This window comes from Tigriopus californicus, chromosome 7 (genome assembly GCF_007210705.1).
Source record: "Tigriopus californicus strain San Diego chromosome 7, Tcal_SD_v2.1, whole genome shotgun sequence".
In the NCBI taxonomy this organism is placed as follows: Eukaryota; Metazoa; Arthropoda; class Copepoda; order Harpacticoida; family Harpacticidae; genus Tigriopus; species Tigriopus californicus.
The window spans coordinates 4142336-4168312 of NC_081446.1; the positions used below are offsets into that span (position 1 = coordinate 4142336).

At 45.9% G+C, this 25977-nt stretch overlaps 1 protein-coding gene across 15 annotated transcripts in view; it reads left to right on the forward strand.

The window, feature by feature from the left end:
• The window catches only part of LOC131884098 (uncharacterized), a 123192-nt gene that overhangs the window by 66355 nt on the left and 30860 nt on the right, over positions 1 to 25977 (forward strand). For 11 of the 15 annotated variants that reach the window (XM_059231746.1, XM_059231748.1, XM_059231743.1 and 8 more), the window contains 5 exons: positions 798 to 894; positions 7271 to 7341; positions 16001 to 16075; positions 24463 to 24746; positions 24838 to 25079. In XM_059231746.1, the coding sequence (XP_059087729.1) occupies positions 798 to 894; positions 7271 to 7341; positions 16001 to 16075; positions 24463 to 24746; positions 24838 to 25079 (769 nt within the window). Of the gene's footprint in view, positions 1 to 797; positions 895 to 7270; positions 7342 to 11475; positions 13931 to 16000; positions 16076 to 21232; positions 22910 to 23242; positions 23926 to 24462; positions 24747 to 24837; positions 25080 to 25977 lie in introns of those variants that run through there. The other 4 variants (XM_059231742.1, XM_059231754.1, XM_059231749.1 and 1 more) reach the window with 3 other exon arrangements.

Sequence of the window (25977 nt, forward strand, 5' to 3'; positions counted from 1 at the left end):
CTCGTACACCCGCTCCCTCCCTCTCTCCCTCCCTCTCTCTTCCGCTCTCCCTCTCTTTCCTTCTCTTTTCCCTCTCTCTGAGTCGTGGACTGGCTTTACCCATTCTCTGTTAATGGCTCTTGCATGTTCGTCCAATGTTAACCACAGCTAGAGTTCCCCATTCATATGCCTTCAGTAATGACACGTTTGGGTCGTGTAGTTTTTCAGGATAGGGATTATGGTGTCGATGTGTGTGCGTGCGTGAGTGTGTGACGGGATCGTTGTATGAGCAACTTAGTCATTTCGTTTGAACAAGTGGAAATAACACTAATTTCGACAATTTCCTTCGAAAGGTCCGCTCTCATCTAGCTCCTCGGAAATTGGTTTTATCACAAAATGAGCATAATCATCTTCCTCAGTATTCAGCGACAGATATTAATCCCAGGTTCCTGTTCATAATTCCCCGCACAAAGTCTCTCGATTCAGGTTTTGGAGTGCACATTGGGCAATTACCGGCTAGTAACATGCTTTTCTTTTACGCTTCTGAGAGCCGATAGGTTCTGAAGAAATGAATCTGTGGCTGCGCCCATTGGAAGCTAATTAATCATGGCAGTTTCGTGGTGTTCTGAATAAGCCTCTAAATCCATGGGGAGGAATCTCATTGCATTTGTTATTCTGTCCATCAAAATGTCGGCCCACTCCTATTCATCTTGAGAGTGGCCACGGCCATAATGTACCCATAGCACACATTGAAGTAACCATCAAATATACTATATTCTCATTTGTTTCATCTCTGTCTTGTTTCCTCGTTTTTTCAGGGATGCTGCGGCAGCCAGCTCATCTCCAAAAGCTGGGAACAGAGTGGACCGCTCCCAGAGTTTAAGAGACCAGGAAGCGGTAAGTCGAGGACAAAAGGTATACCAACTTTTCCCTAACATCGTTACAAAATCATCATGCATATCCATGAGTTCAAGCATTTCAAACTCGTAAACGCTCACCAACCTTAAGGGCGAGCCTCTTAAAACGTGTGTCAGTCAAATATAGAGAATGAGCGAAAAGAAGATGGGGACGAGACTCTGATTGAAATTGGCCATTGTTTGCCTTTCATTTTCCTTTTTGTTGGAATTCTTCTTTGAGAGCTGAGAACCAGCGGCTCCCTCTCGGTCCGTAGACGCTTTTCTGGTTGCAGCTCCTTCTAGAAATCCTTTCAAACTTTTTGGCAAAACACTCTGTGATCGTTTCTTTCCCTTATAATGGCTGGAGGCCCTTCTGGCTGAATGCCATATAGGGTGCCATTTTTGCTCGAGATTTTGATATCATAGTCCTTTCGTATGGAACGAATTCACGTTGATGAGGGGCCAGCGTAGGAGCGAGCCCCGCCCTACTAATACGACAAACCAATGGTGTTCTGGGCCGCTCATTGAGCAAACACAATCAGGTTGGAACGCGGTCCTCGTTTACTAGGGATTGCTTCACAAAAGGCCTTGATTGCAGAACAGAATACCATTTTCATTCCGTCGACATTGATGAAAGTTGCTTTCGTGGGCAAAAGCTGAGTCACGTTTCTTTAAGAAACAAAAACAGTGTTTCCATTAATCACCTGAATCAGAGGCTTTGTAGCAATGTGCAACAAATCAAACGCATTTCCAAGATAGATTTATTCGGCCTGGGCCTGAACGATGGACCGCACCAAAAGAAATGTTCCATTTTTCATCGTCAAAGCCAAAAGAAATGTTCCATTTTTCATCGTCAAAGTGGAATTCCACGTCCATGGAAGGAACTTAACTTTCAGCTCCTCTCCTTCCCGCCTCATTGTTCCATTCCAAGCATTTTGTGTTCTATTATAGGTTAAGACTCGTCAAATTGCTTTTTCACCTGCCTTGTCTATTGTCCCATACATCTTATCCCCTTCTTGACTCTTCCTACTTTTATACCATCTGATATCAGGAATTAGATTGGCAACCTTAAGGCTGTTGTGCAACACAACGACACTTTTTCTGCTTTTTAACATCATAAGGATACTCTTAGCTGCGAAAGAATTGTTGTGGCTGTTGTCGTTCATTATGATGATGATGATGATGATAGTGCGAGGATGAGAACAGACTTTCTTTTGAGTTGAGTGACTCCAAGCAGAACTAAAAGTTGGCCTTTGGAGTGAGCAACCTGCAAAGAGCTCTCAAGTCGCACATTTTACTCGGCCTCAAGAGCTTGGGTATGTGTGTGGGTGCGTGTGTGGGTGCATGCGTGCGTACTGTCTGTAGTTAAGAGCCACTCACCCTCGGGCCAGAGTGTTTGGAGTTGGCTAGCTGACTGGCTGGCTGGCTGGCCTTTGTTCCACTTCGTAACTGAGACGAAGTTTTTGACACAATTTTGAAAATCAATTTTCCCTTCATGATCATCTCCGAGCGAAACGAATCTTCTACGCCGTAATCCTCCTCTGCAAATGCTCTTGCTTCTGGGAGAGAAACTCAATTGAATCGTGTGAGCTCTTTAATATTCTGGTCTGGCCAAATCTCACTGATAGGCATTCAAGTTTGGAGTTGTGTTGAGTGTTGGCGACGAACGAAGGTTTCGTTCTCCCCCGACGGGTTTACCCACAGAGAGAAAGAAACGAAGGTCGGTTATCCTTGTTACCTTGTTCTGTTTCTCCCCCCCCTCCCTCCCTTCCTTTACTCTCCTCTCGTCTCGTCTCGTCTCCTCTCCTAGTACTACTCCTCAAACTTAAGTGACTTTTAATGAGACCACAAGATCTGCCTCAACTTTCGTGAGGTCCTCAAATTTCAATAGAGCTAGTAGCTCCGAGTGTTCCGTCTTGTTTACTTCTTTGACTTGCCTGTGCCTCGGGCCCAAGTTCAGACCTCATTGGCGTTTTTTACACAATTTCAGTTGCAGGCACGTCAGTGGCTCTCTGGCAGGATCTAGGTTTCATTTTTCCAAAGTGGTTCTCTCACGTTGGAATTGTGATCCTTCTTTGTCTTAAAACAAAGACGAATCGTCGCTGAGTTGTGGAGACATGGCAGGGAGAGAGTTTTGCTTTTGGTTCATTCAGTGCTAGCCATCAAATTTTTGAACAGATTGCCCCATTTGAATATTTCTGGCGTCATAAAAGGCGTCTTACGTTGTCCTTACACGGATTGTCAATATAATTTTTAGAGTATAACTTGACACTAGATGTTGTTTCATTCACAATTGAAAAAAAATCAAAAAGCAATTACTTGAAGCAAGAACAGACTAAGAAACAAAGAAAGGTTTTAAAGAATGTAGATATATCCGAATTATGATTCAACCCAAAAAAGAAGAGTGTTTAACATAAATTTGTTCCAAATGAATGATATTTGCACCTCACGTTTTTAATACTTTCAGCAGGTATCGCTTTAAAGAAACTAACGTAGATACTGCTCAGTTTGGCCCAGAAATCAGTCGAAAACTTATCCAAAGAAAGTTGAAAACTGTTAGAACAATTTCACCCTGAAACAGTGTTGGGCATGCGTGAGCTGGTCATGTCTACCTAAGGCTTCGCTCCGCAGACTGCTTCTCATTCGATCCACGCTCTTTCTCATCTATCAGATGAGCGGTAAAACCTGGGTTAAGAGGGATAGGGAAGGAGGACTAACTACTCCATGCATGATAGTAAACTAACTGGCTTTCTCTCTATTCATGGGGGGGGGGAACACCTAAAACTGGAGGAGACATCAAAAATCACAGCTCTGCCTCTCTGCCGGATCGTACAAAGACTGGAGGCCAATTGGGCGAGAGTGACTTTTGAGAGCATGCACGTACGTAGAGTGGGTACGTAGTTCGTCGGTGGTGAGTGGTGGCCTCTTCTTTGAGGTGCTTCAATCCTCCGTGGTGCTTGGGATACGATATCTATCTGAAATGTATCTATCCTATTGGGTGCTCGCGAGCGAACAAACTTCACAGTTGGAGTGAGTGTTGGCCTATGGAGTGGATGATTCTTATTTTGCCATTTCTCATCTGTAATCAAGTGAACTTTCCAATGAGATATTCAAGTACTCTTGAGTCTGCCGCCGTGAAAGATCGTAGTGAACGTTCCACCACTTAGATTCAAGAAGAATGACCATGGTCGAGTTTTGTTAACGTGAGGTTTGTAGAAACATGGTCTTACTCACTTCTACACTTCGAGAGCTTCACGCAGTCGTCAACAACAAGTGTTGTACTTTCATGCCCATCATGTATCAAGTTGGACCTGGGTTGTCCCCGATTTAGATGGCTTAAAATATCTCAATCCACGAGAGCTTAACGGTTGGAAGTGAAACGATGGGTGTGCCGCTTGGACGGAGTCTCGTAGAAATGGGCACGTGCGACTTGAAGGCGGATATGAGTGTAGTCCACTTGAGATAATGCCCTTGCCTTCGAGTAATAGTGTGCTAGATCCAACGAGGATATTGCTCGAACTTCGTCTCCCTCACTCTTCTTCTCTTCCCTTGATTGTGTGGAACCAGAGTACTGTCCTTGGTTCTCCCCACCGTTAAGTATGTGGATCAGCCAACGGGAACCCTGAGTCCTACGTAAAACAACTGGCCTCTTTTCACAGTCAGACAACAATCCCAACGCTACGACTTGTTAGAGAGTCATATTGGATGTCAACTTCTCGCCAAGCACTTAATTGTTGTTACCTTGTCGTAGTTGCAGTGACTTTCAAATTCCATTGTAGTTTACGACATCCCATAGCGGCATTGTTGCATGCAATTGTCAGACGATCATGTTGGGGCGAAAGAGTAATTTTTCAGATTTGCCTCAAGGGAATGAGAATGATCCTCACGTTGGATGAGAACGTCTTCTTTTTCATTCTACCTGCCACTTCTTGGCTCAGGGTTCATTAGTGAGAAACCGAATATTTAGGTTACGTGTCGCCCGACCCCGCTCGAATCGAAAGAACTTGGCAACCCTAGGCGTGACTTTTTATCAGTTTGAGCCTTTGACTGTGGGTGGTGTGGTAGTATGGTAGTATGATGTGGTGGTGATGTCCTCCTCCAGCCACTAGGGTAAGCTGAAATGATCCAAGGAGCCTTGGCAATTCTATGGAGGGCCCACTAATGACCTGGCTTCACTATGTACTTGTGTGTGAGTGTGTGTGTGTATGAGTGTGTGATGGACTCCACACTCCAAAGTTGGGGTAACTACCGTCCATTGCTATCCTCTTTTTCCTCGTATTGGCAGTGAATGAGTTAGTTTGTGGTTGACAGGGTTCCCTCTGCTCACTGATGGGCTGACTTGGCCATTGGTGGAACTAGCGTAGTTCTGCGGTTCAAAACCCAAAGTGACATTTCCCCCTTCCTCAAACCAGTCATAAAGTGTAGTGGTTCATCAACGCCAGCATTGAGAGGGTTGGATTTGTGGAGTGAAAATTGGAACGGTCCTCCGAGACCGTGTTTTTGTTGAATGTCTGAAGTCGAAGTTGTAGAATTGAGTAAGACCAATTCAGTGTTTTAAAGTCGTATTTGTGAGATTTAGTCCCCAGTGACTCCTTCTTGGCGGCGTAAAGGAGTATCGTGTGGAACAGAGAAAGATGGAAAATTAGTGCTATTCAGTGACGGCGTGCAATCTCCCACACCTGAATGGAGCCAATGATAGACACCACTATGGTCGCCATTGAAGATGCATCCAATGTGGCCAAAACGCCTCCAGGGACATCTGGGATTCCCTCCAATCGGTCCTCCCTGCCTCCGGCTTTGTCGGAAATGGCCACGAACATCAGCCTCCATGTTCGAGAGCCCACCCCTGCTCGGAATGAGGACGACTCTGATGACGATGCCGATGACGAATCATCACTATCGCAACCTCGGAAGCACTACCCGTACATTCCCCGGCGGGAGCGCTCGCACTCAACCGTGACCAACCCGATCATCCTCGCCTCTCAATTAGAAAGCATTTCGGAGCCCAAGATCAAGCGCAGATCTGTCAGTACTTGTGGACCCCTTTCGATCAGTCCGCCCACCAAAACCCTACGCAGCGATGATGACAGTATGAATGCTCATCCTGATTTGAGCCCGCCAATTTCAACGCTACCTACCTCGATTGCGTCCACGTCATCCGCCACAAAACCGCCAATCATTGGCGGAGTGCGGCTCCGGGAATCGCGTCAACATCCAAGACTGAGCCCTCACGTCCGATTCAGTAACATCGAGGATCGTGCCGGTCAATTTCGATACCCGTATCTGGAGGCGGGCCTTCACGCCTCGAACACATCTCCCTTGCTTCTGGGCTCAGGCGTGACTGGGTACAAGCGTGGAAGCGGACGATGTCATCACCTCAATGTCGACGTGGACGATGCTAAGAATTTGAATAACGTGACGTCCGTGCGTCCAAGTGCATCTCGAGCAGGCGACAAAGCTCCTCCTCACATTGTGCAAAGGACTCAGTCCAACCCAGAAATGGATAGTTGTCCAGTGTGTTTGGCGAGGAAGGAGTGTGAGATCCTTTTGAAGCGAACATATAGCAAGGTATGACGTCACCAGCCTCTGACGAGTTTCTTTCTCAATCCCCTGCATCCCTTGGTAGGGCACGCAATGAAAAAGTGAAGAAAAAAAAGTGGCGAGGAACAATCCCCTCGCCTCCGCTTGCTCTACATTCATTATCGGTCGGTCCTCCGAGCGAGACTCACTTGAACTCAATTCATTCGAGACTACTCGTACAAGAAGTACTGATTACGTCGCATATTTAGCTGTGATGTGTGTAGGCTCATCGTACTCGTAGTTTGATAGCCAGTCATGTTGAACAGGACATTTCTATTTGAATGAAATCTTCACCTTTGATCTTAGCTCGGCTGGCCACCTGATCGGAAGAAGTGAGCTTTGTGAGGGCCCTGACTGACTTTCTTTTACCCTTCTCGAGAGTGAGATTCTAATCTCTGGCCATAACCTCAAACTTCGTATTATTGTCTGTCAATGCTCTCATCCATCACATTCTCGAAGACAAAACCTCTATTGATCGTTTGATGAGTTTCTTGATTTCCTAGTTCCATGTGGAACTGGAGTCTCTTGTTCCAAATGAGCTTCCGAAGACAAGTGTGGCCTCCTGCCGTTCTAGTAAACTCACTTTGAGTATAAACAAAGCAAAAGGAAGGAGGAGACCTTGCCCAAAGGCAGAGGAACATTTTAAACATCCCCGCCATGAATGCCACCAGAGCTTTCGACAGTCGGTGGAAAAAAGAGTTGCTCCCGTCTTCCTTCATCCTTGTCTAGAGTTTGAAGTGCTTGAACTGGTTTTTCTTCGTCACCTTAGAAGCGGTAATGAAAAAACTAGTGATTACTATAACTTTGTGTTCTAGCGTGGAACCCCTGGCCGTGAAAGGCGAAAAAACTCCGATCCCAACCTTCCTCGGGGTGGAACAAGGCAAAGGTAAGAACACATCCATCCTACTCTGCTATTTCGAAAGGTTCCTTCTGCAAGAGGCTTATTAGGATTCTGCTTTTCAAACTTCATTTTTGTTCCGTTGGAACAAGTGTGAGGAAGTTGGTTTTGAATTTGCTTTTTACGCGGAAGTTCCGAGTGTTCCAAAAAAGTCCATGTGGCTCTCGCGTCTCTCTTGGGGGTGCATACATCTTAGTGGAAATTGTTCGGTAACATGGAAACTAGAGACGTTAACATCATCGAATCTGAGCCTTCACAAGTATGAATTGTCTTGGCTGCGCTGGCAAATTTTGAAGCAAATTTGGAATGGACTCGAATGTCTTCTTTTTCAACGACATCGTCGTCATTTTCAACTACAACGACGTACTCGCCAACATCATCTCCAAAAATTAATCTAGCTTTTCTTCCGTGCTGACTAAGCTAATGTCCCCTTCACTCTTTCTCTCTTTCTCCATCTCTATCTTTCCTTCCCTCCTTCCTTCTCTCTCTCTCTGTATCTCTTTTTCATGGACGCTTCGTAATAGCTGCCATCAAATTTGTCAAGAGTTAACGACGACCAAGACACCTTGGAGCACTATTACTTTTAGACCATTTTCTCTCACACATATATCCATTCTGGTTTTCGTGCTGTCGCATTTCCGATATTTGATGGAATATCTTTAAAAAGAGGCTCAAAATGGGAAAAAAAGTTCACCTCCCGAGACTTTTTGGCAGAGCCCGAATTTTCTGTTCAGGTCTGAAGAGAGAGGCGAGAGAGAAAAGTTATGAAGGCTGCAGAAACATGAGATGATATGCATTTGAAATGTATTCCTCGCCAATCCGGCCCCTCTTAGAGTAGATACTTGGCATCTGGATCTCTCATAAGAGTTGCCAAGGTGCCACTGAAAATGTCCATTTTTTTTTCAAGAAAGTTTGGTTCAAAGGCCATTCGAATGATTTCAAAATAGCCAGTAGCAGAAAGTTGCGCTTCTTCTTAAGATCCCAACGACGATAACAATGGACATTCGATTCCTCCTGTCTCTTCGGACCAACTTTTTAATTTCGTTGTTCATTCAAGCGGATTGAGTGGCCCCCCCTACCCAATTAGCTTTCTTCGTACTTTTCTATGAAGGTTCAGCCGACATCATCGTGTGCATGCAAGTCATTTGTCTAGCAAGGGGCAGTCGATAAAGGATCGCTAGTATCTGAACTAATATTGAATCAGACCTTGTCGTCCTCGTGGGAAGCGACCAACTTTATGACCTATGAACGTCATAGACAACCCACTCTATTGGGAATGGACGTCTTGCCGTGAAAAGAATATTGAGACAGTGACACTCACTCGAAGTCCATTCCTAGCTAGTTGTGGTTAAGCGATTGGATTGATTTGATTACCTTAACCGGGACTGTCTGTCCCTGACCAGCGTGCCTGTACTTGTACTTGTAGAGTAGATCTCAAGCCAGAGGGGCTCAGGATGTCCATATTGTGAACACCGCCGATGGAGACCGTTTGCCTCAAATATTCAAGTCTAATGACGGGCTTGTGCACTCATGCATGCTAACGAAAGTCTTCATTTTTCTCCAGTTTTGAAACGGTCAGCCTTGCCAACAATATTTGACAGTTTTTCTGAATGAGTTCTTTAAGTTGTCGTGGTGTGATTCTCCACCTCTTTTGGGCCTGGCCCAGCAGTCACTTCTCTCATTTCATATTCTCTTTCTCGGCTGATCTCAATATTAACAAGGCATACGGCAGACTTGAAATTGACGAGTATTTTGGAAGAGCTGAAATAGAAGGTTTCCCTCGCCTTTGAAACAAGTTGATGACACTAGATCGATATTAAGGATCAAGTGTACGTAGTACGTGTTCTAAACCAAATACTGTGCCTGTTTCCGCCGTCAATTCATTCAATAACGTGCTCGAGCTCAAAGGTAATCTGGGTCCAAGTTGTGTGACCGACTATGTTTTATAAACATTGACGTCATCAGCCCTGCACCTTATCTGTCAGGATTGGTCCTATTAGGGGACAGTGAATCAAATTTTTGGCAAACATCACTTTTTGTGCTTGATGATGGCTGGCATAGAGTTATGGTTATGGTTGATCTTCGATGTCCGTGGAAATGAACCTGTCAACTTGAGTGGCTATCTTTCTCTCTGTCCTGTAGTACTGTACTGGAAATGAGGAGGAGCTCTTTGATCTGAGTTTGTCAAGTCTGAGAAAGAGAGAGAGAGAGGGAGAAACTTATGATGAAGAGAAATGACGATGATGATAGTGATGATGCCTTTCAATGAGTCTCTGTGTGAGGGCCAGGAAGAAGAAGTCAGAGTGCTAGTCATCGTCGTCGTATATTTTAGAGCTGGGCAGAAAGTCAAGGCGAGTCGGAATCGGTCGAGGCTGGAGTTTGTTTGTTGAGCAAGGTACGTTGTTCAGTGGTAGAATCTTTAGGTGCTTTCCTCCGCTCTTCCTTCTTCCTTCGTCCTTTCATCCGTCTTTCCAACTCCTCTAGTACATTTACTACTAGTACTACCACTGCTACTACTACTACTACTACTTCTTCTGCCAGGGCTGACGGCTCCAGCAACTACTACAATTCTTCTTGTCCTCCGATGGAGCGAGCAAGGCGTTGAAAATTCATAACAAATGATTTACTTGTGTTGACGTTGCCTGAAAATCGAAGTCTCACTCCATTGTTGAGGATCATGTTGGACCTCGGGGTTGCAAATATCTCTTGTGGGCAACACTTTGAAGTACATCACTCAGAGCTGCATCCATTGCAACAACGTAAAAGTTCTTAGTGATGCTCAAATGCTGGCCGACGAACTCCGAAAGGGATTTGTGTGCTCTTGTGCTCAAGAGTGGTTCCTGATCAAATGAGTGGTGCCCTGAGTGCAAAAATGTGCAAATAGTCCTCCTGTTGGAGTGAAGGATCATGAGCTTCCCAATTGATCGAGGTCGGACCATGACCACGGCCTTGTCCACATTCTTGCCAGATGACGACCAATCGCGGCCCTCTGAGACCCTTCGATTTGTCTTGGCTCAACCCACGGGCTCTTTACGCGTGGCCCATCCTCGCAGGAGCTCAAGTGAAAAGAGATTGGGTACGTTTAGCCCCACACCGAGCTCGCTATTGGACATGATCTCCAAGGCCAGACGATCGCCCGCACATCAGCTCAGGGATCGCTCCAAATCACCCTTCTCGTTTCGGAAGAGGACACGAAGCTGCTCCGAGTGGTAGGTTGGCGTGTTGATTTGGGCCTAAAATTAATTCTGACTATGATTAAATATTCTGGGGTGAGCGGCAGTTAACCAAAAAGGCGTCTTCGTCCCGCAAACTTTGAATGTTTGGTAGTGTCGTTGCTCTTTAGAAGATAACCTGGCCTCTAATGGGCTTTTCTCCTCTCGTTTCTTTCCGAGCTCGTGTCCTTTCTTCGGGACAAATTTATTATCACCGGTCTACCTCTTTTTTTAATTCGCCCAGATTGCATTTTGGGCGCCGTCTGTTGGGCTCATTTTGGGGCCACAACCTATTGATGATCCAACAGAATCCTATGCGGAGCAATATAGCTGAACAAATTGACACTTACGTGTCACAAAACATTTACATGATATTACTAACCACACCGACAAGAGAGGGAATGGAACATATCCGTTTCAAGAAGGAATTGTAGGGCTGGAAAGGACTGGGAAATCCTTTTCTTTCTTAAACTCTAGTTACACGGATAGAGAATGGACCATGGTGTCTCTGCGAGGTGCGGGCTTTGGGGAGAAGTAATCGGCAAAAGAATAAGTCGTTGAGGGGCAGCAACAACGTTAGGCGTCATCCGGAATAGTCGAGGATGTACTTTAAACAGGGCGAGTAGAGTTGGATGGGATCTACCGTAGTGGGCCGCAAACGCAGGTGTGCACATCCACTGCTGCCCTCTCTTGTGGTTCTGTGTCTTGCCCCTGGTCCGCCTCTAAGCTATGGGTGAAACGCAAATGCGAGCACGTGTGTCTTGGGATGGAAAAGGAGAAACTCCAAGGCCAAGTCGACCATCAATGGAAAGACGAGAGGCCGTGAGCTTTTGCGCGGAAAAGACCAGGCAATTTTGGTTGAGGAAAGACGGTTGGTTTATGGAACTTGTGCGAGAGAAGAAAATGAACACGAAACCTAAGGAAGACGAAGAAGAAGAGGCGGACAAAGAGAAAGAGGGTAGGCGGAAGGAAGCAAGCATGGAAGAAGTATGGAAGCCTATAGGAGGCCAAGAGGGAATGAAGGCCAGCAAGTAGCGAACCAGACCAGTATGTAGGGGACCGCCTGATCAGGTGGGTCACAATTGAGTACAGAATGCCATTAGACAATGTGATACCATCATGGTTGGATGTGTTGGAAATGGCTCAAAGCCTGGAGCTTTGGGTCGAATGTGCTCAAGTTGGCCAGGATGATCTTGTGAGTGATGATTTTGGATCGAGAGGGAAGATCGGATCGTTGTTCGGAGCCAGTGATCGGCTCGCGATTGGTGATTGTGAACTAACAAGTGGTGGATTGACATGCCTCCGACTCTAATCAGCAGATCCAGAGAAAAGAGCCAAGAATTGATCCTCAGTCAAATAGATGCACCCATGATTAACATGGTGGAGTATCATCAGAGGGTGCTAAAGCCAGAGCAAAATGAAGTTGAACTCCATGAAGCCAAGCCATTGCCAATGAATTCGTCACTCTGCTATTGCATCCAAGATGGTCAAAATTCGCCCACCGAAGAGGAGGAGGACGCCGCCACCACCGCCGTTGCTGCCGAGATGTTGGGTCACTCCTCGAGACAAGCAGCCTCAGCTTTTGCGGCCTCCCTCATCCACAATGACCCAACTGAAACGGCCCATTTTTCCGACAAGAAGCCTCCTGCTCCTGCTCCTGCTCCTGCTCCACCTTCACAACGGCCTAGATCGGCCTCCCCATTCCCGCACCCACATCAACAAAAGAAACTCTTGCACAATATGTCAATGCCAACGGTGATTGTGCAAACAATTGACTGCTCACCAAGTACACACCGAAAGCATGCAGGCAAGAAGAAATCGCGAAAGAAGACAGCTCGGTCTCAAAGCCTTTGCGTTTCTCGAGACCAAGGACCTTTGTTGCCTCAACCTCGGATCCAAGTCACGCAGTTCATCAGCACGGGACCCCCTTCCCTCCCAATTGTTGGCCCCCCTCCCCTGATAGTACAACAGCCTCCCACGCCCACTACCCCCATCAGAGATGTTGTTCCACGCTTGGACCGCGTCACTCCAAGTCCCGTTCAATCGCCCTCAAAACCGAAACCGAGTCGTCTTCACTTGCCTACAATACATCTTCCAGCTAACGATGATGATGAAGACGAGGACATCAATGGTAACCATGAAGACTATGGGCTACAATTTGAGGTACCTGACAGAACCCCCGTGACAAGGGGTCCCAATCATTCCACGTGTGAAATCAGGATAGAGTGTGAGGTGACACCGAGTGCCGTTGGTGGTCCTGAAACACCCCCGCTGGAAACCCCAAAGCGAGGGCGTAACCGACGGAAATCATTAGTGAATCTGTTGTTTCCCAAGCAGGGTACAAACTCTACTGCCGCCACCCCAACGTTGGAAGCCCCCCAAGGACAACGACTCCATTTCCGTCGGGTGTCTGAGATTTTTTCTCGAATGGGAAACATGGGCAAAGACGATGCTCATGACAATGATGACAAAAGAAAGCAGCCATACGATGACATGGACACTCCTCAGTCCCCACCTGAGAGCTGTGGGTTGTCCATCCGCCACCTCTTTCCGTATCGGCGACGACGGAGTTCCGTGACACACTTGGATAACACAGATCAGTTCAAGGAGTCCCGAGAGGAAATCATACAGAACGCCAGGCGACGAATGTCCAGTTTCCCTCCCATGGATGGGGATGAGGCGGCTATCATGTTGGAAAAGGCTCAAGTCATTCGCTTGGAGCAGGCTCATCAGGAAGCATTGGCTTTACAATCGTCCAATGCTGTCACCAACGCCTTTCGCAAACTAAGGCGGGGCTCCCGATCTCCTTCCCCCATGAGCCTTCTTATGCCAGGGCTGAGCAAAAACAAGAAATCCAAGTGGAAAAGCTCGACGGACATTCCCACCTCCAACACGGATTCCCCGGGTTTAAAGCTGGGCGAGTTTAAGTTCAACAACAGTCAAAGCAATAAGTCTCCCAACCTAAACCTTCTAGGTTCTTCAAACGCTCAATCAGATGATTTTCCCTCCGGCACCGGTCTTGTCAGTAGTGTTGGTGACTCACAAGCATTCTCGGCGGCCAGTGCCACGTCGCCATCAATATGCGATGATACCGATTCCCCCAGGCGGCCTTTGTTTGTGTTTCCAAAACGTAAAATCGAAGATGTCCCCGGGATTTACATTCCAAGTGGGAAACCTAGCAAAACGAAAACAACCGAAGATGCAGACATCAAGAGCCTGTCCAGCAACCTCTTGGCCGTAATGCAAAACAAACCCAGGCGGCACTCCATGTCCGATCCAATATTTCTTCAGAACTACGCAGCCAATAATCCGCGTCCAATCCTCCTTCCCAGATCACCGTACTCGACAGACTCTCCGTGCGCCAGGTACGAACCATCTGGTCGTCATTGTATTTTTATCCGATCTCCCAACTCCCATGGGTGCTTAATTACGAGGCTCTTTGTGTCAGATCCAATGAGTTGAAACGTCCTCCAAGTACTAAGTCGTGGCTGTACCTAGTGATGGTGTGTCTTCATTCCCTGTGAGGATTATCAAACTTTTGTTCCACAATGTAGTAGACTGTCCTCGGTTTTTCCAATGAAGAAAAAACGTTACTAAGTCGGTCGAGGCATGGTAGAGTAGACGTGCCATGAGTGTGACCACAAGGCCTTGTTCTCTCGGAATACTTTTGAAAGTGCATGCCTAGTGCTTAGTACCAGACTTTGACATAAAAGGATTACATGCCATAACTTGCACTTCATCAAGCCTAGCTCCAGGCGTGAGTAGTCAGATATGATGGGCCGGGTTATTTTGGGAGCGAGAGACTTCCCAACTTTGTTTAGGCCTCCGCCATGGAACACTGAAGTTTTCGTTTTCCAGCCTCAAGACCATGGCCAATGTTTTCGAAGACCTCTGCTTTACTTGTAATTGTGTCAGATGCATTCATTCCGTAATTAACCCATTCACTCATCGTCCTCTGGTCTCAGGTGGCCCTTTAAAGCACTAGTGCTTCTGGCATGGTCCACAATCCATTCTAGCCACGGGAAGAACCGCATTTCATGAGATTTTTTTTTCATCTTCGCTCGTCGGTGTTGCTACCATGTTGTTCTGGAAAGACTGTAATTACCCAGTCCTGTTGTCATGGGTCTTGTTTGTCCTTTGGCAACGTCAATGTGTCGACCGGTGGTAGGTCCAGCTTTTTTGTTCCCTGTCCCACAAAAGACAGCGGAGCTAAGAGGTCGCATGTCATTGAGTGGTTCCTCCCAATTGTTAAAATTCTCGCTCCACGTTGAAGGTGGAGCCATTGTAATACGGATACTGTTGACCCAAACGCTTGGGACCTCGCAGAGTTCGAGCATGCAGTACTCTAATGGCGTCCTTGTTATTATGCCATTCATGGTCGCTTTGATTGTAAGATTTCTTTGAAAAAGTTTCTATGAAGTTGTCCGGTCCCCCTCGGCAAAGCTCATTCAATGGCACGTTCCAACCAATAAAGAGAGATATGAAAGATTGAAGTCATTGATAGGGGAAATCAAACGAGCGGGAAAATAACCTTTTCCTCTTTTCCCCAAGACTGGAGAAATGCCTATTTGACCATCAAGAATGATGACTTTTCCCATGAAAGTACGTCTATTTGGTTACAAAATCATTAGTGCAAGTAGCAGGCTTAACATAAACCTAGCCAGCTATTCATTGGAACCACTACTGTCTTCAGATCTCCTTTCAAGCCCGTTCATTATTCCATCCAACAGTTGTTATTTATGTTTATGCCATGTGAAAGCCCTGTTTTCATGATGTGGCTATATGGAATATGTGTATTCCCCACCAGTTGAGCGAGTCTTCCTCGTTCATTATTAAACGAAGGCTCTCTCTCGACTTGATATATATCAACCATGTGTTTGGGTGGATGCGTGGGTGGGTTGCTCGGTCGTCAATCACCCGTAATGAGCTTAGAGCTGATCCAACTTGGATGTCCGCCAATGTTCCAAACCACTCACTAAGATTTGTGGAACACGATGACCTGCAACACTTCGATCGAATCTAGTGATCGTTGAGCCCAGTAGTTTTTCTTGCTCTAACTTCATCCACAATGAGGCCACGAGCCCATGCGATCTCATGAACGGTACTTGCCAACGCTTTGACAAGAGAATGTACTACGTATGTGCCCGACGTTTCCGCCTTCTCCTTTCTCTTGTTTTTGAAAGCTATCTACTTTTTTGCTTCATTACATCTGAATTTGGGTGCTCAATCTGGATCACCGCTTCATTGAGATCCTTAAGCTGACTTGAGAAAAAGCATTCACCCAGGCTTCCATTATTCTCGGAACTGAAGTGGCACATTATGTTGTTAATGATATGTTCCATAATTTGCTCCTCCTTCCCTATAGAAAGAGGACCAGCTCTTGAGGGTCCAAATGAGACGTAATCATGACATTTTCTGCACCTTTTGTATTCCAGTGACGTCGAAGTCGAAATTCCACCTCATCAACAAACAACCAGCTCAGGGAGCTCAACATCTAGTCTGTCAGCCAGGTAAGAAGAACTTTAGGAGCGATTTTGAAACATTGTTTGTGTATTAAAACAGCCAAGGCGTTTAAAGTCTGTGATGGGGGAACATTGGCAAAGCTGGAATCAGGGTGCTGTGCTGTATAATATTAAAATCGCCCTGCCACGGGTAGCTTCTTTATGAGTTCTCAGACATCAGCATCAAGCATATGGTTGGCTGGACGAGTGACAGGTTCTCTATACTTAATTCGCTACCTCTCGACTGATGTCAAGTGCCAGTTTTTGCTGAGTTCTCCCAATACATTTTTCATTTCCGCTCAAACACAAGGGCCTTATGGACAAAAGAAACGGAACCGAATTGATCGAGTTCAATTTGAAGTGTTCCAAAAGTCGTGAAATCCCTAGTATTCGTTGGATGCCCTCGACCATTTTCTGAGTTGCATTATCTGCAAAAGTCTCTTCTTTATTTTGGGGCCGAATTATGAGCGGAGTCTCGCAGGCTCCATCAAATTTTAGGGGGAACAAGCTATGCCAATTTTTTTTGTGTTGGAACAAGGGGCCTCGGAAGTTGAAAGAACCGGTTGAACGTCTTTGGTTCTCTCTCACTGGCTTTCAAGTTTAACCGAAAAAGGGCCTCGAGTTAATCATTTCAAATTGTGTCCCCTATTGACTGGGCTGGTGGAACTATCCCAATCTTCTAGCACACTCTACAGTGTACGCTTCGGCAGAACTTTTGGTTCGGGTAGATTCGTTTCAATCAAGTCATACCGAGGTTCACAAACGAAGATCCACAAAGTGTTGGAAATGTCTTCTTCATTTCTTGCTTCTTTTCACGTCACTTTTTCTAATTAATACGTCAATCTTTGGAAGACCAAAGAGAAGGGGGGAGAAAGAGCCCATCGGAGATGGAGGGAGAGAAAATTCCATTCGAACCCGGCAAAAAGTTTGCTTTGCTCAAGACGAGGACGAAGTCATGTCAAATTTGAAACCAACCAACAAACCTCTCGAGTCAGACCTACAACTCTCATGAGTGAAGGATGTGTTCGCCTCTAGGTTCCAAGAGTTCTCGTGATCCATCCAATATTCTTTGGAAGCATGAAAGGCCACACGAGGATCGAAGGGAGGAAAACGTGGACGCGGCCTCAGGGATGCATATATTTATGCTGGACAATGTGTCCTTCTTATCGGCCTATACTAATTAGAGGTGAATGGAGATGTAAGAGGAGGTTCCTGTGCAGACTCCAAATCCTGTGTCCCACGGACTGAGCCACATGTCTTGAAACTTGCACCTTCTTTTTTCCTCTTTTTGTGACCGAGAGATGGACAGGAAAAAGATGTCTGACTAGTCTATCAATTTCCACACATAATGGCGTGCGAGCCGAATAAGAATAAGATCAACCAAGTCCGATAGCCTTGATGAGTCCTTCATTCATTGCCACGAGGGAGGGACTGCATTAAAAATCTCATACACGAATCAGATACGTATCAATCTAGGGTTGGTTTCTAATATCGGTGAGTGGAAATGTCAGTTATATGTGTGCAGAGATGTCTTGCTTGAAGTTTAGAAAACGAAGAAACAAAAACGAACTCCTTGACCAAGTTGAGTCTGCGGCTTTTGGACATGACTCACACTCCGTGAGATTGTATGACAAGTTAGGTTATTTTTCCGTGGCGCGGACCCACCTTGCATCTTGACTACAGGGTGCCTAGGAAAGGTCATATCAGTCTCCCTCTAAAATCGAGCTTCTCCCTCAGTGATATCCTGTAACAGACATTGGATCACCCGAAATCTCAGGTGGTCTTTTTGACGGAGGTGACTAAATGAACCATACCTCAATCATGAGACACCTGGTGCTTGTCCACCAGTTATAAATGTCAAGGCATGGAAGTTTAGTGGAAATGTCAAAAAAAAAAAAATAGGTTCTTATTTTATTTATACCCGAGTTCATCTTGATGTGAGTGATGGAAACAATTCCATTGTTCCTGGACGGAGCATCGTCCTTGGAAGCAGTACATTTGGCAAGAAAGAATGAGGATAATGGAACACATTTGCGCTTCGATATGAAATGGTCAGGCAGCTGGTTTGTACTTTATCTTTGAATGTGGTTATTGGCATTCCTATCACGAGACCCAGTCATAAGTTTCCTCGCAAATGAATCTGGGCCTGGATTGCTTTGTCGAGACCAAGATTTGTATTCCAACCAGGCAGGTGGTAGATAAGCACCAAAACTGTTGGTCTCCAGTCTAATCCATTGTAGGACTTCCATCATAGAAACTGGTCATTTTCCACCCTTGGTCTCCTAGGATTCTTTTCAATGACGGATTTCCTCTCTAGCGTCCTTGCTTTGGCGACGGGCACACCGTTTTGGAAGAGAGGTTTCCAAGAATGGAACCGAGTACGAACAGGTTGGCTCAGTAGTCCCTTCAAAAGCTGTGGAGAAAACCCCGTTCCTTGGAGCACTCTGTGTAGGTAATTTTAGGTCGGTTGGTATTCAAAGGCGTGGAAACGACGCCTCGTTTTTCAAGGTGGTCCTCAATTGTTGTGTTAAAGCGACGACGGATTGAAAGCTCGGCACAATAACGAGCAATGGAACATGGTGGGGTTCCATGCAATAATACTTCGAGGTTTTTTTGGTAGCTCGTTGGCAGATGAAACATGGCCTCTGACGTCAAGGGCTTATCTAGATTCGGCTTGTATCTCCTTATCAGTGAATTATGCTCGACTTAGGAAGGTCATTACTTGTTGGCTATTAGCCTTTGAACCCCTTCTTTAAGGTTGCTAACAATTGTATTTGAGTTGATAGTCTGTTAGTCGTCAAATGAGTCACCACTATGAATTGGCTTCTTCTCCTTCCAGGAAGCGTCAAGTGTCTTAAAATGTAGCTAGAGAAGGGACATGAGACAGCATGAATTTGGTAACACAGTAATCTCGGGCCCAAAGACACACTGATCAAACACTTCATATATCAATATTGGCTAATGTGTGCGGGACCGAGAAGATCCACCGAGTCGAGCGAACAGTGCTCCCCGAACTTCAATCAAGAAGCAGCTTCGCCCCCTCAAAAAGCCAGGACAGCATTCGGGCTTATTGAAGACAATGTGCATATATATCATTATTTCCATTTGATAGTACAGTGGTAGTAGTGGTATTGGTGGTGGCGGTTGTTGTTATATTGTTATTGGGTTGTTCGTCTTTCACCGTCTGTCATCGGTTTCTCCTTGTCAAGGCACACCAAACCAAAAGCGGTATAGGAGTAGAAACACGACCAAGCAAGACACTTTATTCCATCTATCATCGCTTGTACTTCCTCGGCTATATTCTCTGGAGAATTCGTGAGAACTGATCGAATGGAATGGTTGATGCAACAAGATATGTTTCTGTGTCTGGTTTTTCGAACTTGATGAACTGTCCACAAATGGGAGGGTTGGGTAGAGCCAATACAAGTGAAATACATACAGAGTTGGACAGGGTCCGGAGTTGGATGTGTTTGCATGGACGATAATGATAATGATGATTGAAGTTAGTGGTGGTGGTGATGGTGGTAGTGGTGGTTCTCAAGTCACTTGAACAAACCGATTTATTTGGTATGTGTGGGAGTGGCTAAAGGGCCTTGAAGTGGCTTGGATGTCGTTTGTACATTTTCCCTAATTTTTCACCTACCTCCAAGGGTGTCGAAATTATGGCATTTGGTCATTCACTTGTAACGCCTGACCCTGATTTCAATGTGCCTTGCAGATGTTTTTAAACGTGCGTGTGTGCCGTGTCTTCCGCCTTCTTGAGGCGCTTGGCTCGGCTTGCTTGAAGTTTGCTATCATCCTGTACCTTACCTTATAAAAGAATCCTCTTGTCTACGTATATATACATGCACTCAAGAGACTCGAAACACTGGTTTTGGGCAGGCTTTGAAATCGCATACCTATTAGAACCTCACTCTGAAGCGCTCTCGGGGCATTGTCTTGTTTAACCATCACATGTGGGTTCTTGGGCGATTTCGATCCTTCTAGGCAGAGCCTCTCCTATTAAAATCCATGCAAATAAAAAACCCGAATCTTCTCTCAGGTCTCGGTTGTTGGTTAACTTGGGTCAGGACCTTCCAGTCTCGATATCTCGAGATGGGTAGTATGCTGGCCGTAACCCATTCAGTCTCTGTCAAAAGGATTCATGTTGGCGTTTATTTTCGTATCCGGCTAGATTGAATTGAGATATTGGCATTTCCTCGAGGTCCAATGAGACCTCGTTGTTCTCGACAGCTGCCCTTCTACCTACATACAAACCTATCCATCTATCCACACACACGAGCAAACCTACGGGCCCAAATGGGATTCCAGTGCAATCTCTATCGTATACTCCTCCTCCTCCTCCTCCTCCTCCTTCTCCTTCATGTGAGCTTGTGAAGCAATGGTGGTGGTGGTGGTATTAGAAGCAGTAGTAGTAGTATAGTAGTATACATCCAAAGTAGTAGTGATAGTGGTGGTGAGGATGAAGGTAGAACTCGAAGTACACTCGCCGCCAAAACGAGTCCGGCCATGAAATATCAGCAGTGAATTCCGTGCACAGTTTGGTGTGTTTTGATGTGGGGTAAAGTTTGACTAAATTTAACTTGAGGGTGTTGCAAATAAGTCTTGGAAGGCTCGGGAAACGTTGAGTGAGAGCTGCGGACGCCACAACGAAAAAAGAACCCGAACTCCTTCCGACAACACCTTTTGACGAGGCACCAGCTGATTATGCACACCCGCTGGCACGAAAAATTGCTGTGAAATGTATTCAGAGACGAAAAATCTTCAAAGAATCTACTCATAGGGAGCCACAAAAGGATCTCCACACACACACACACACACACACACACACACACACACACACACACACACACACACACATGTTTGTGTGTATGTGACGACGGAACAGGGATTGAGTCGCCGAGTGAATGAGTGAGTGAGTGAATATGTCGGTGGTGACTAACAGGCCACACTCAAGAGATTTATTAAGCACTGAATGATTGACTTTGATGTGGATGTCAATGTGTGACAATACATTCATCCCCTCTCCTCACCTTACCGCCGCATTGGGGAAGAGAGTGAGAGAAAAAAGTGCTGTTGATAACCTTGAGAAACTCACATGATCAGTTGCGCGAAAAAGATACTCATTCAGTTTGTGGTCTTATCAAGCTGGATGGTGAATTTTGTGAGGTCTGCGAGATCCCTCTCGGCCTAAAATGTGCATTCTTATCAGAAACAGACTGCTAAAAGAGCTCACGAACGTAGTTTGATTGAGCAGTGATGAACTCTGGACTTGCGAATGTCGCTGTTTGTCATTTTGGGTGTGAGTTTGAGACGTTTCGGACTTGCTTCTTAGATCATATTCAAAGTTGCCACAGAAACGAAACGAAGAAAGTGTTTATACACGCCGGCCTTAGTGATCAAAACCAGTTTGAATGACTGTCTTTGCATTAAATAAAAAATGTTGCCCAACTCCGCGTGAGTGTTGAAATATCGTTGGGATTGGAGATGGAGGAAACTGAAACGAATTTGAATCCAAGTGATGAGTTAGCAACAGATTCGTCTGCGCTCTCGCCCATCGTGGAATCGCCTGAGATCCTAGCTAAAGTGCTGTCGAATTTGGACTCTGGATTTACACAATTGAGAAAGAATCTCTCCGTCATGGATGAAGGTCTGGCCAAGATCTCTGACACAAGTGAGCGGATCGACAAGAAGGTATCCATCTTGGAGTCATCCGTTCAGGACCTGGAAGCCCGCACTCGATGCGGTTCCAGCGACGGTGAAGACATGTCGCCTCCTGACCTGGGATACAAAAGTTGGGAGAACTCTGTGAGCTCTGAAGTGGCCTCGAATCCCAAGAAGGCCAAGAGTGCTATTCGCAGATCTCATACGATTGGTTCTTCACCCGGAGACAAGCAAGTGAAAGTGACCTTTTTAGAAGGGCTCGTCTCCAAGGTTAGTCCAGACTCGTGTTCTTCTCAAGACTTCCCGACAGAAGTCTCCGATGAGCCAGAACTAGACGAACTCGATGCGCCTTCGGAGAAACTGGACGAGGTCTTTGCTGCCGTGGAAACCCTGGACGACTGTCTTGGTTCTTCTGATATTGACGAGTTCGATGACAAACAACCCGTGAGCTGCTGCGGTGAGATGGACGAAGCAGAGTGTGAAACAAAAGGAAAGGAAAACTCACCTTTACCGGCAGTGCCCATCTTGAAATGCTCAACTCCGGCCTTTGCCCTTGATCTTCCTTCTCCCAAGATTGACCATTTGTCTCCGTGTGGTGGAACAAATTTTGCTTTTCAGCCGTCATCGCCCACAATGACCTCGTTCAGTGTGGGTTCGTCACCACCCACAACCACCACTCTAGCATCCCCCAAACAAAGCATGGCCAATCTCAGTCGATCAAAGTCACTCCACGATGTGTCCGGCAAACCACCCCTTCATCCTCAGGCAGTGTCGTTGGCGTCAAGGTCAGGTGCGGCCAACTCGTCCAAAATGGGCGATAGAGTGCCCTCTTCAAAGACCAATGGTCCCACAACTAGTGTTCCTTTGAGGTCAAAGTCTCTCAAAGAGTCGGCGGCCAATGCTAAATTGAAAAAGCATCGTTTCAGTTGGTCCAATTCTAAATCGGAGTACAACTTGGAAAATATGAGCCTTCGCGATGTTCCCAATATGATACGAGAAAGTCTCACCAGCCTTTCGAGCTTGGATCACTCCACTAGTAGTCTGTCCTCTTCGAATGTGGAACAGAATCAACAGATGAAGCAAATCAATTATCAGGATTTACTTTTCCAACAGACGGCTGGACTCCGATGTTCCAGACACGAAGGCTATTTGGAAATCAAAAGAACATCGGGCTTTAAGGTGCGCTTCTACATGCCAAAGATTGCTTTTTTGCATAGCAAAAAAGCAGGCGAGAGAGGGAGAAAGAAAGAGATTATTTGTATACGGACTCAATTGGTCCCATTGCTCTTGGTTTTGTTTCATAAACCTGGAAGAGTAATGTTGTTGTTTTTTTTAACATCTTGATTATTCCGGTAGAGTACAACAAACGAGAAAACTGGAGTCACTTTAACGTACGTTTAAAATTCAGTGAATTAAGCCACGTTTTTGAAATTAGACCTCGATCTCGCTCTCTCTCTCGCAAGCAAGCAAGCAAGCAAGCAAGCAAGAACCTTCCCTATTCCTTTCCCACAGAATTACAAGCATTATTGGTGCATATTGTCAGAACCTGTGGATACCAGTTTACCGAGTAGCATCCTCGGCGGCTCTACTCCTACCCTGTATGTGTTTCACGTCCTATCGGCATCAGGAGGCAGTAAATACAAAATTGAAGAAGCCTCTCTTCCCAAGATGGCCTTTGACTTATCAGAATGGACCGTGAGACGTGTCACTTCAGATGGGAAAGATATTAGGAAGGTCGACAAAAGGACACGTTACTTTCAAATGTGCCCAAAAACATCTGCCAAAGATTCCTCCCCTCGACAGTTTCTGGCCGCTTCCAAAGAAGAGGCCGACAAGTGGACCAGGTGCTTGGAACGGGTCATTGAAGAAACGTGTTCCATCAAGAATAATCTCAATTCAAGGCCATCTAGCACTGAACTACTACCGACCAATGGTGTCCACGAAACGCCTCCACGCAGTCCCAGATGGTCAACCTCATTAAATGGAGATGACGGAGAAGGCAAAGCCCATTTTGATAGTGTCTCTTCAATAACCATCCCACCATCGCCGCCTACACCGCCTACACCGCCCCCTCCCCCTCCTCCCGCTCCACAACCACGGTTATCATCATCATCATCATCATCGTTATTATTATCATCATCATCATCATCCTTTCCCAGCGAGAGAGGCCCAATTGAACCGTTCAAAACCACTAGGTACCTAAGAGATTGTGTCCATTCTTGTCTGTCGAGGATAATGATGGTTACTTCGAAGCGAGACCATTTTCATCACATTCCTCCTCTCTCTCTCTTTTTTCCCACCTTGATCTGCCATAGGAAAGGAGAAAGAGGCTGTTGAGTAACCTCGTATGTTCCATGTTGAGCCCTAAGTGAGGCTATACATGCCATGGCTCTTTGCCGAATACTTTCTCCTCCTCACGGTTGTACATATATGCATTCGCTAGAATGTATAATAAGTCGTGATGTGGGCGGAATAAGTATAAAATGACAGACCCCTTGACATTAGCGAAGGATTTCTTTCTGCTTCATTACTAATTTATGGCGAGTTCTCTTACTCCCCATGTGGAGAGTGAAAACAATCTTGAAGTTGCCAATGTTCCCCCAGATGAACCATATCTCGTTTCAGGTTTTTCACGTCTCCTAGCTTGGACCATTTATGTACCATTTCAATGATTTCACTTGATGAATGCGTTCCCCAGCTATAATTTCTTCTGTTTGCTTTTCCGCTTTCAGTCGGTCGTCAGTTGATAGTCCAGCCGGATCCCAGGAAATGGTGACCGCTGCGTCCGCCAGTGCCGTTCCATCGTCGTCCACGCCGATATCCAGTCATTCACAAGCCTTTAGATCCCCCGGGCCCCAGTCCCTGGAACATCATTATCACACCATCGATGGTGATGACTTCGAGGCCCCTGATTCGGACTATGAGCCCTCCACAGAGGACTGGCGAAAGGCCCTGGCCAAAGAGGATCTCGATCGTTTGGGGAAGAAGGAAAGCCAGCGGCAAGATGTTCTCAATGGTAAGTCGATACGCGGACAATCGACGTCGGTATTGGAAATTGTCATGAACCTCGGCTGGCTCCTCTCACTGTGCCCGTCTTTCCGTTCCAGAGCTTTTTAACACAGAAAGAAGTCATGTCAGGAATTTGAAGGTTTTGGACCGCCTCTTCTATCGTCCTCTTGTGGCTGAAAGTGCGCACTCGCTTGGACAACACAAGGAATTTGTCGAGAGCTTATTCCCTAATCTCCCTGATGTCCTGGCTTGGCACACCAAATGCAATCAGAAGATGAAGGACAAGGTCAAGAGGCTGGGATACCCTGTGGGCAACATTGGTGACATTCTAAGTGAAATGGTGAGATCTCTTTGGCATATACGTATACTCTTTGATGGACACACAAACCCACTAAGATCACTTGCTTTTGATAAGTTTCCGCCAAGTGCAGGCGGGACTGTGATACAGCAGTGGTTGAAACCTAGGGGATTATTTGATACAAAGAATGGCGATCATATCTTCCTTAGTATTGTAGCTAGTAAGTAATTGTTCCTTCAAGTGGAATCGTTCCTTTTGAGAATGTAATTATCGTCTGGGCTCACACTTTCGTTTGTTCTCCTGGCTTCTCAAGGGTTGTTGTTGTTGTTGTTGCTACTACTGTTACCGTTGCTTCTCTTGCTCCTGCTCCTGTTGTTGGTTAGCATAAGTCCACACGCTGTAGAATGTGATATACACACTGAACAAGCTGGACGTATCGGAAAAATACTGCACTAATAATCGGATTACTTGCTATGCTAGAAAGACTGAACTCTCCTCGAATCGAAAAAGTGCTTACCTACGGAAAATGAGAAAGAAGAAAGACATGCTTCCAAGTCTGTGGCCTCCAGCCAGGGAATGATATATACAATGTATATATGATTCCGGTTCGAATCGTCCGTTTCCATCATCTACCATTGGTAATACTCCACATGTTGCAATGTCTGTCCATTTTCCTGTTGCAACCTGGAGTAATTGAGACGGGCGAGAGGCTTGGATTGCGTAGCATATGTTTGATTGCCTGCCACTGGACAGCTTAATCTTGAACAGTTAGTCTGAAATTGGTAATGAGCGCTTCATCTCACTTCGGACCGTGTTAGTGGAAAGACTTAGAAATCACCAGTTTGACCTTAAACTGAGTTGAATCGCCAAGATGATTCCCTGGGTTCAGTGGATTCCTTCAATCGGTACAATCAAGTAGATGTTCCATGATGTGTCTGAT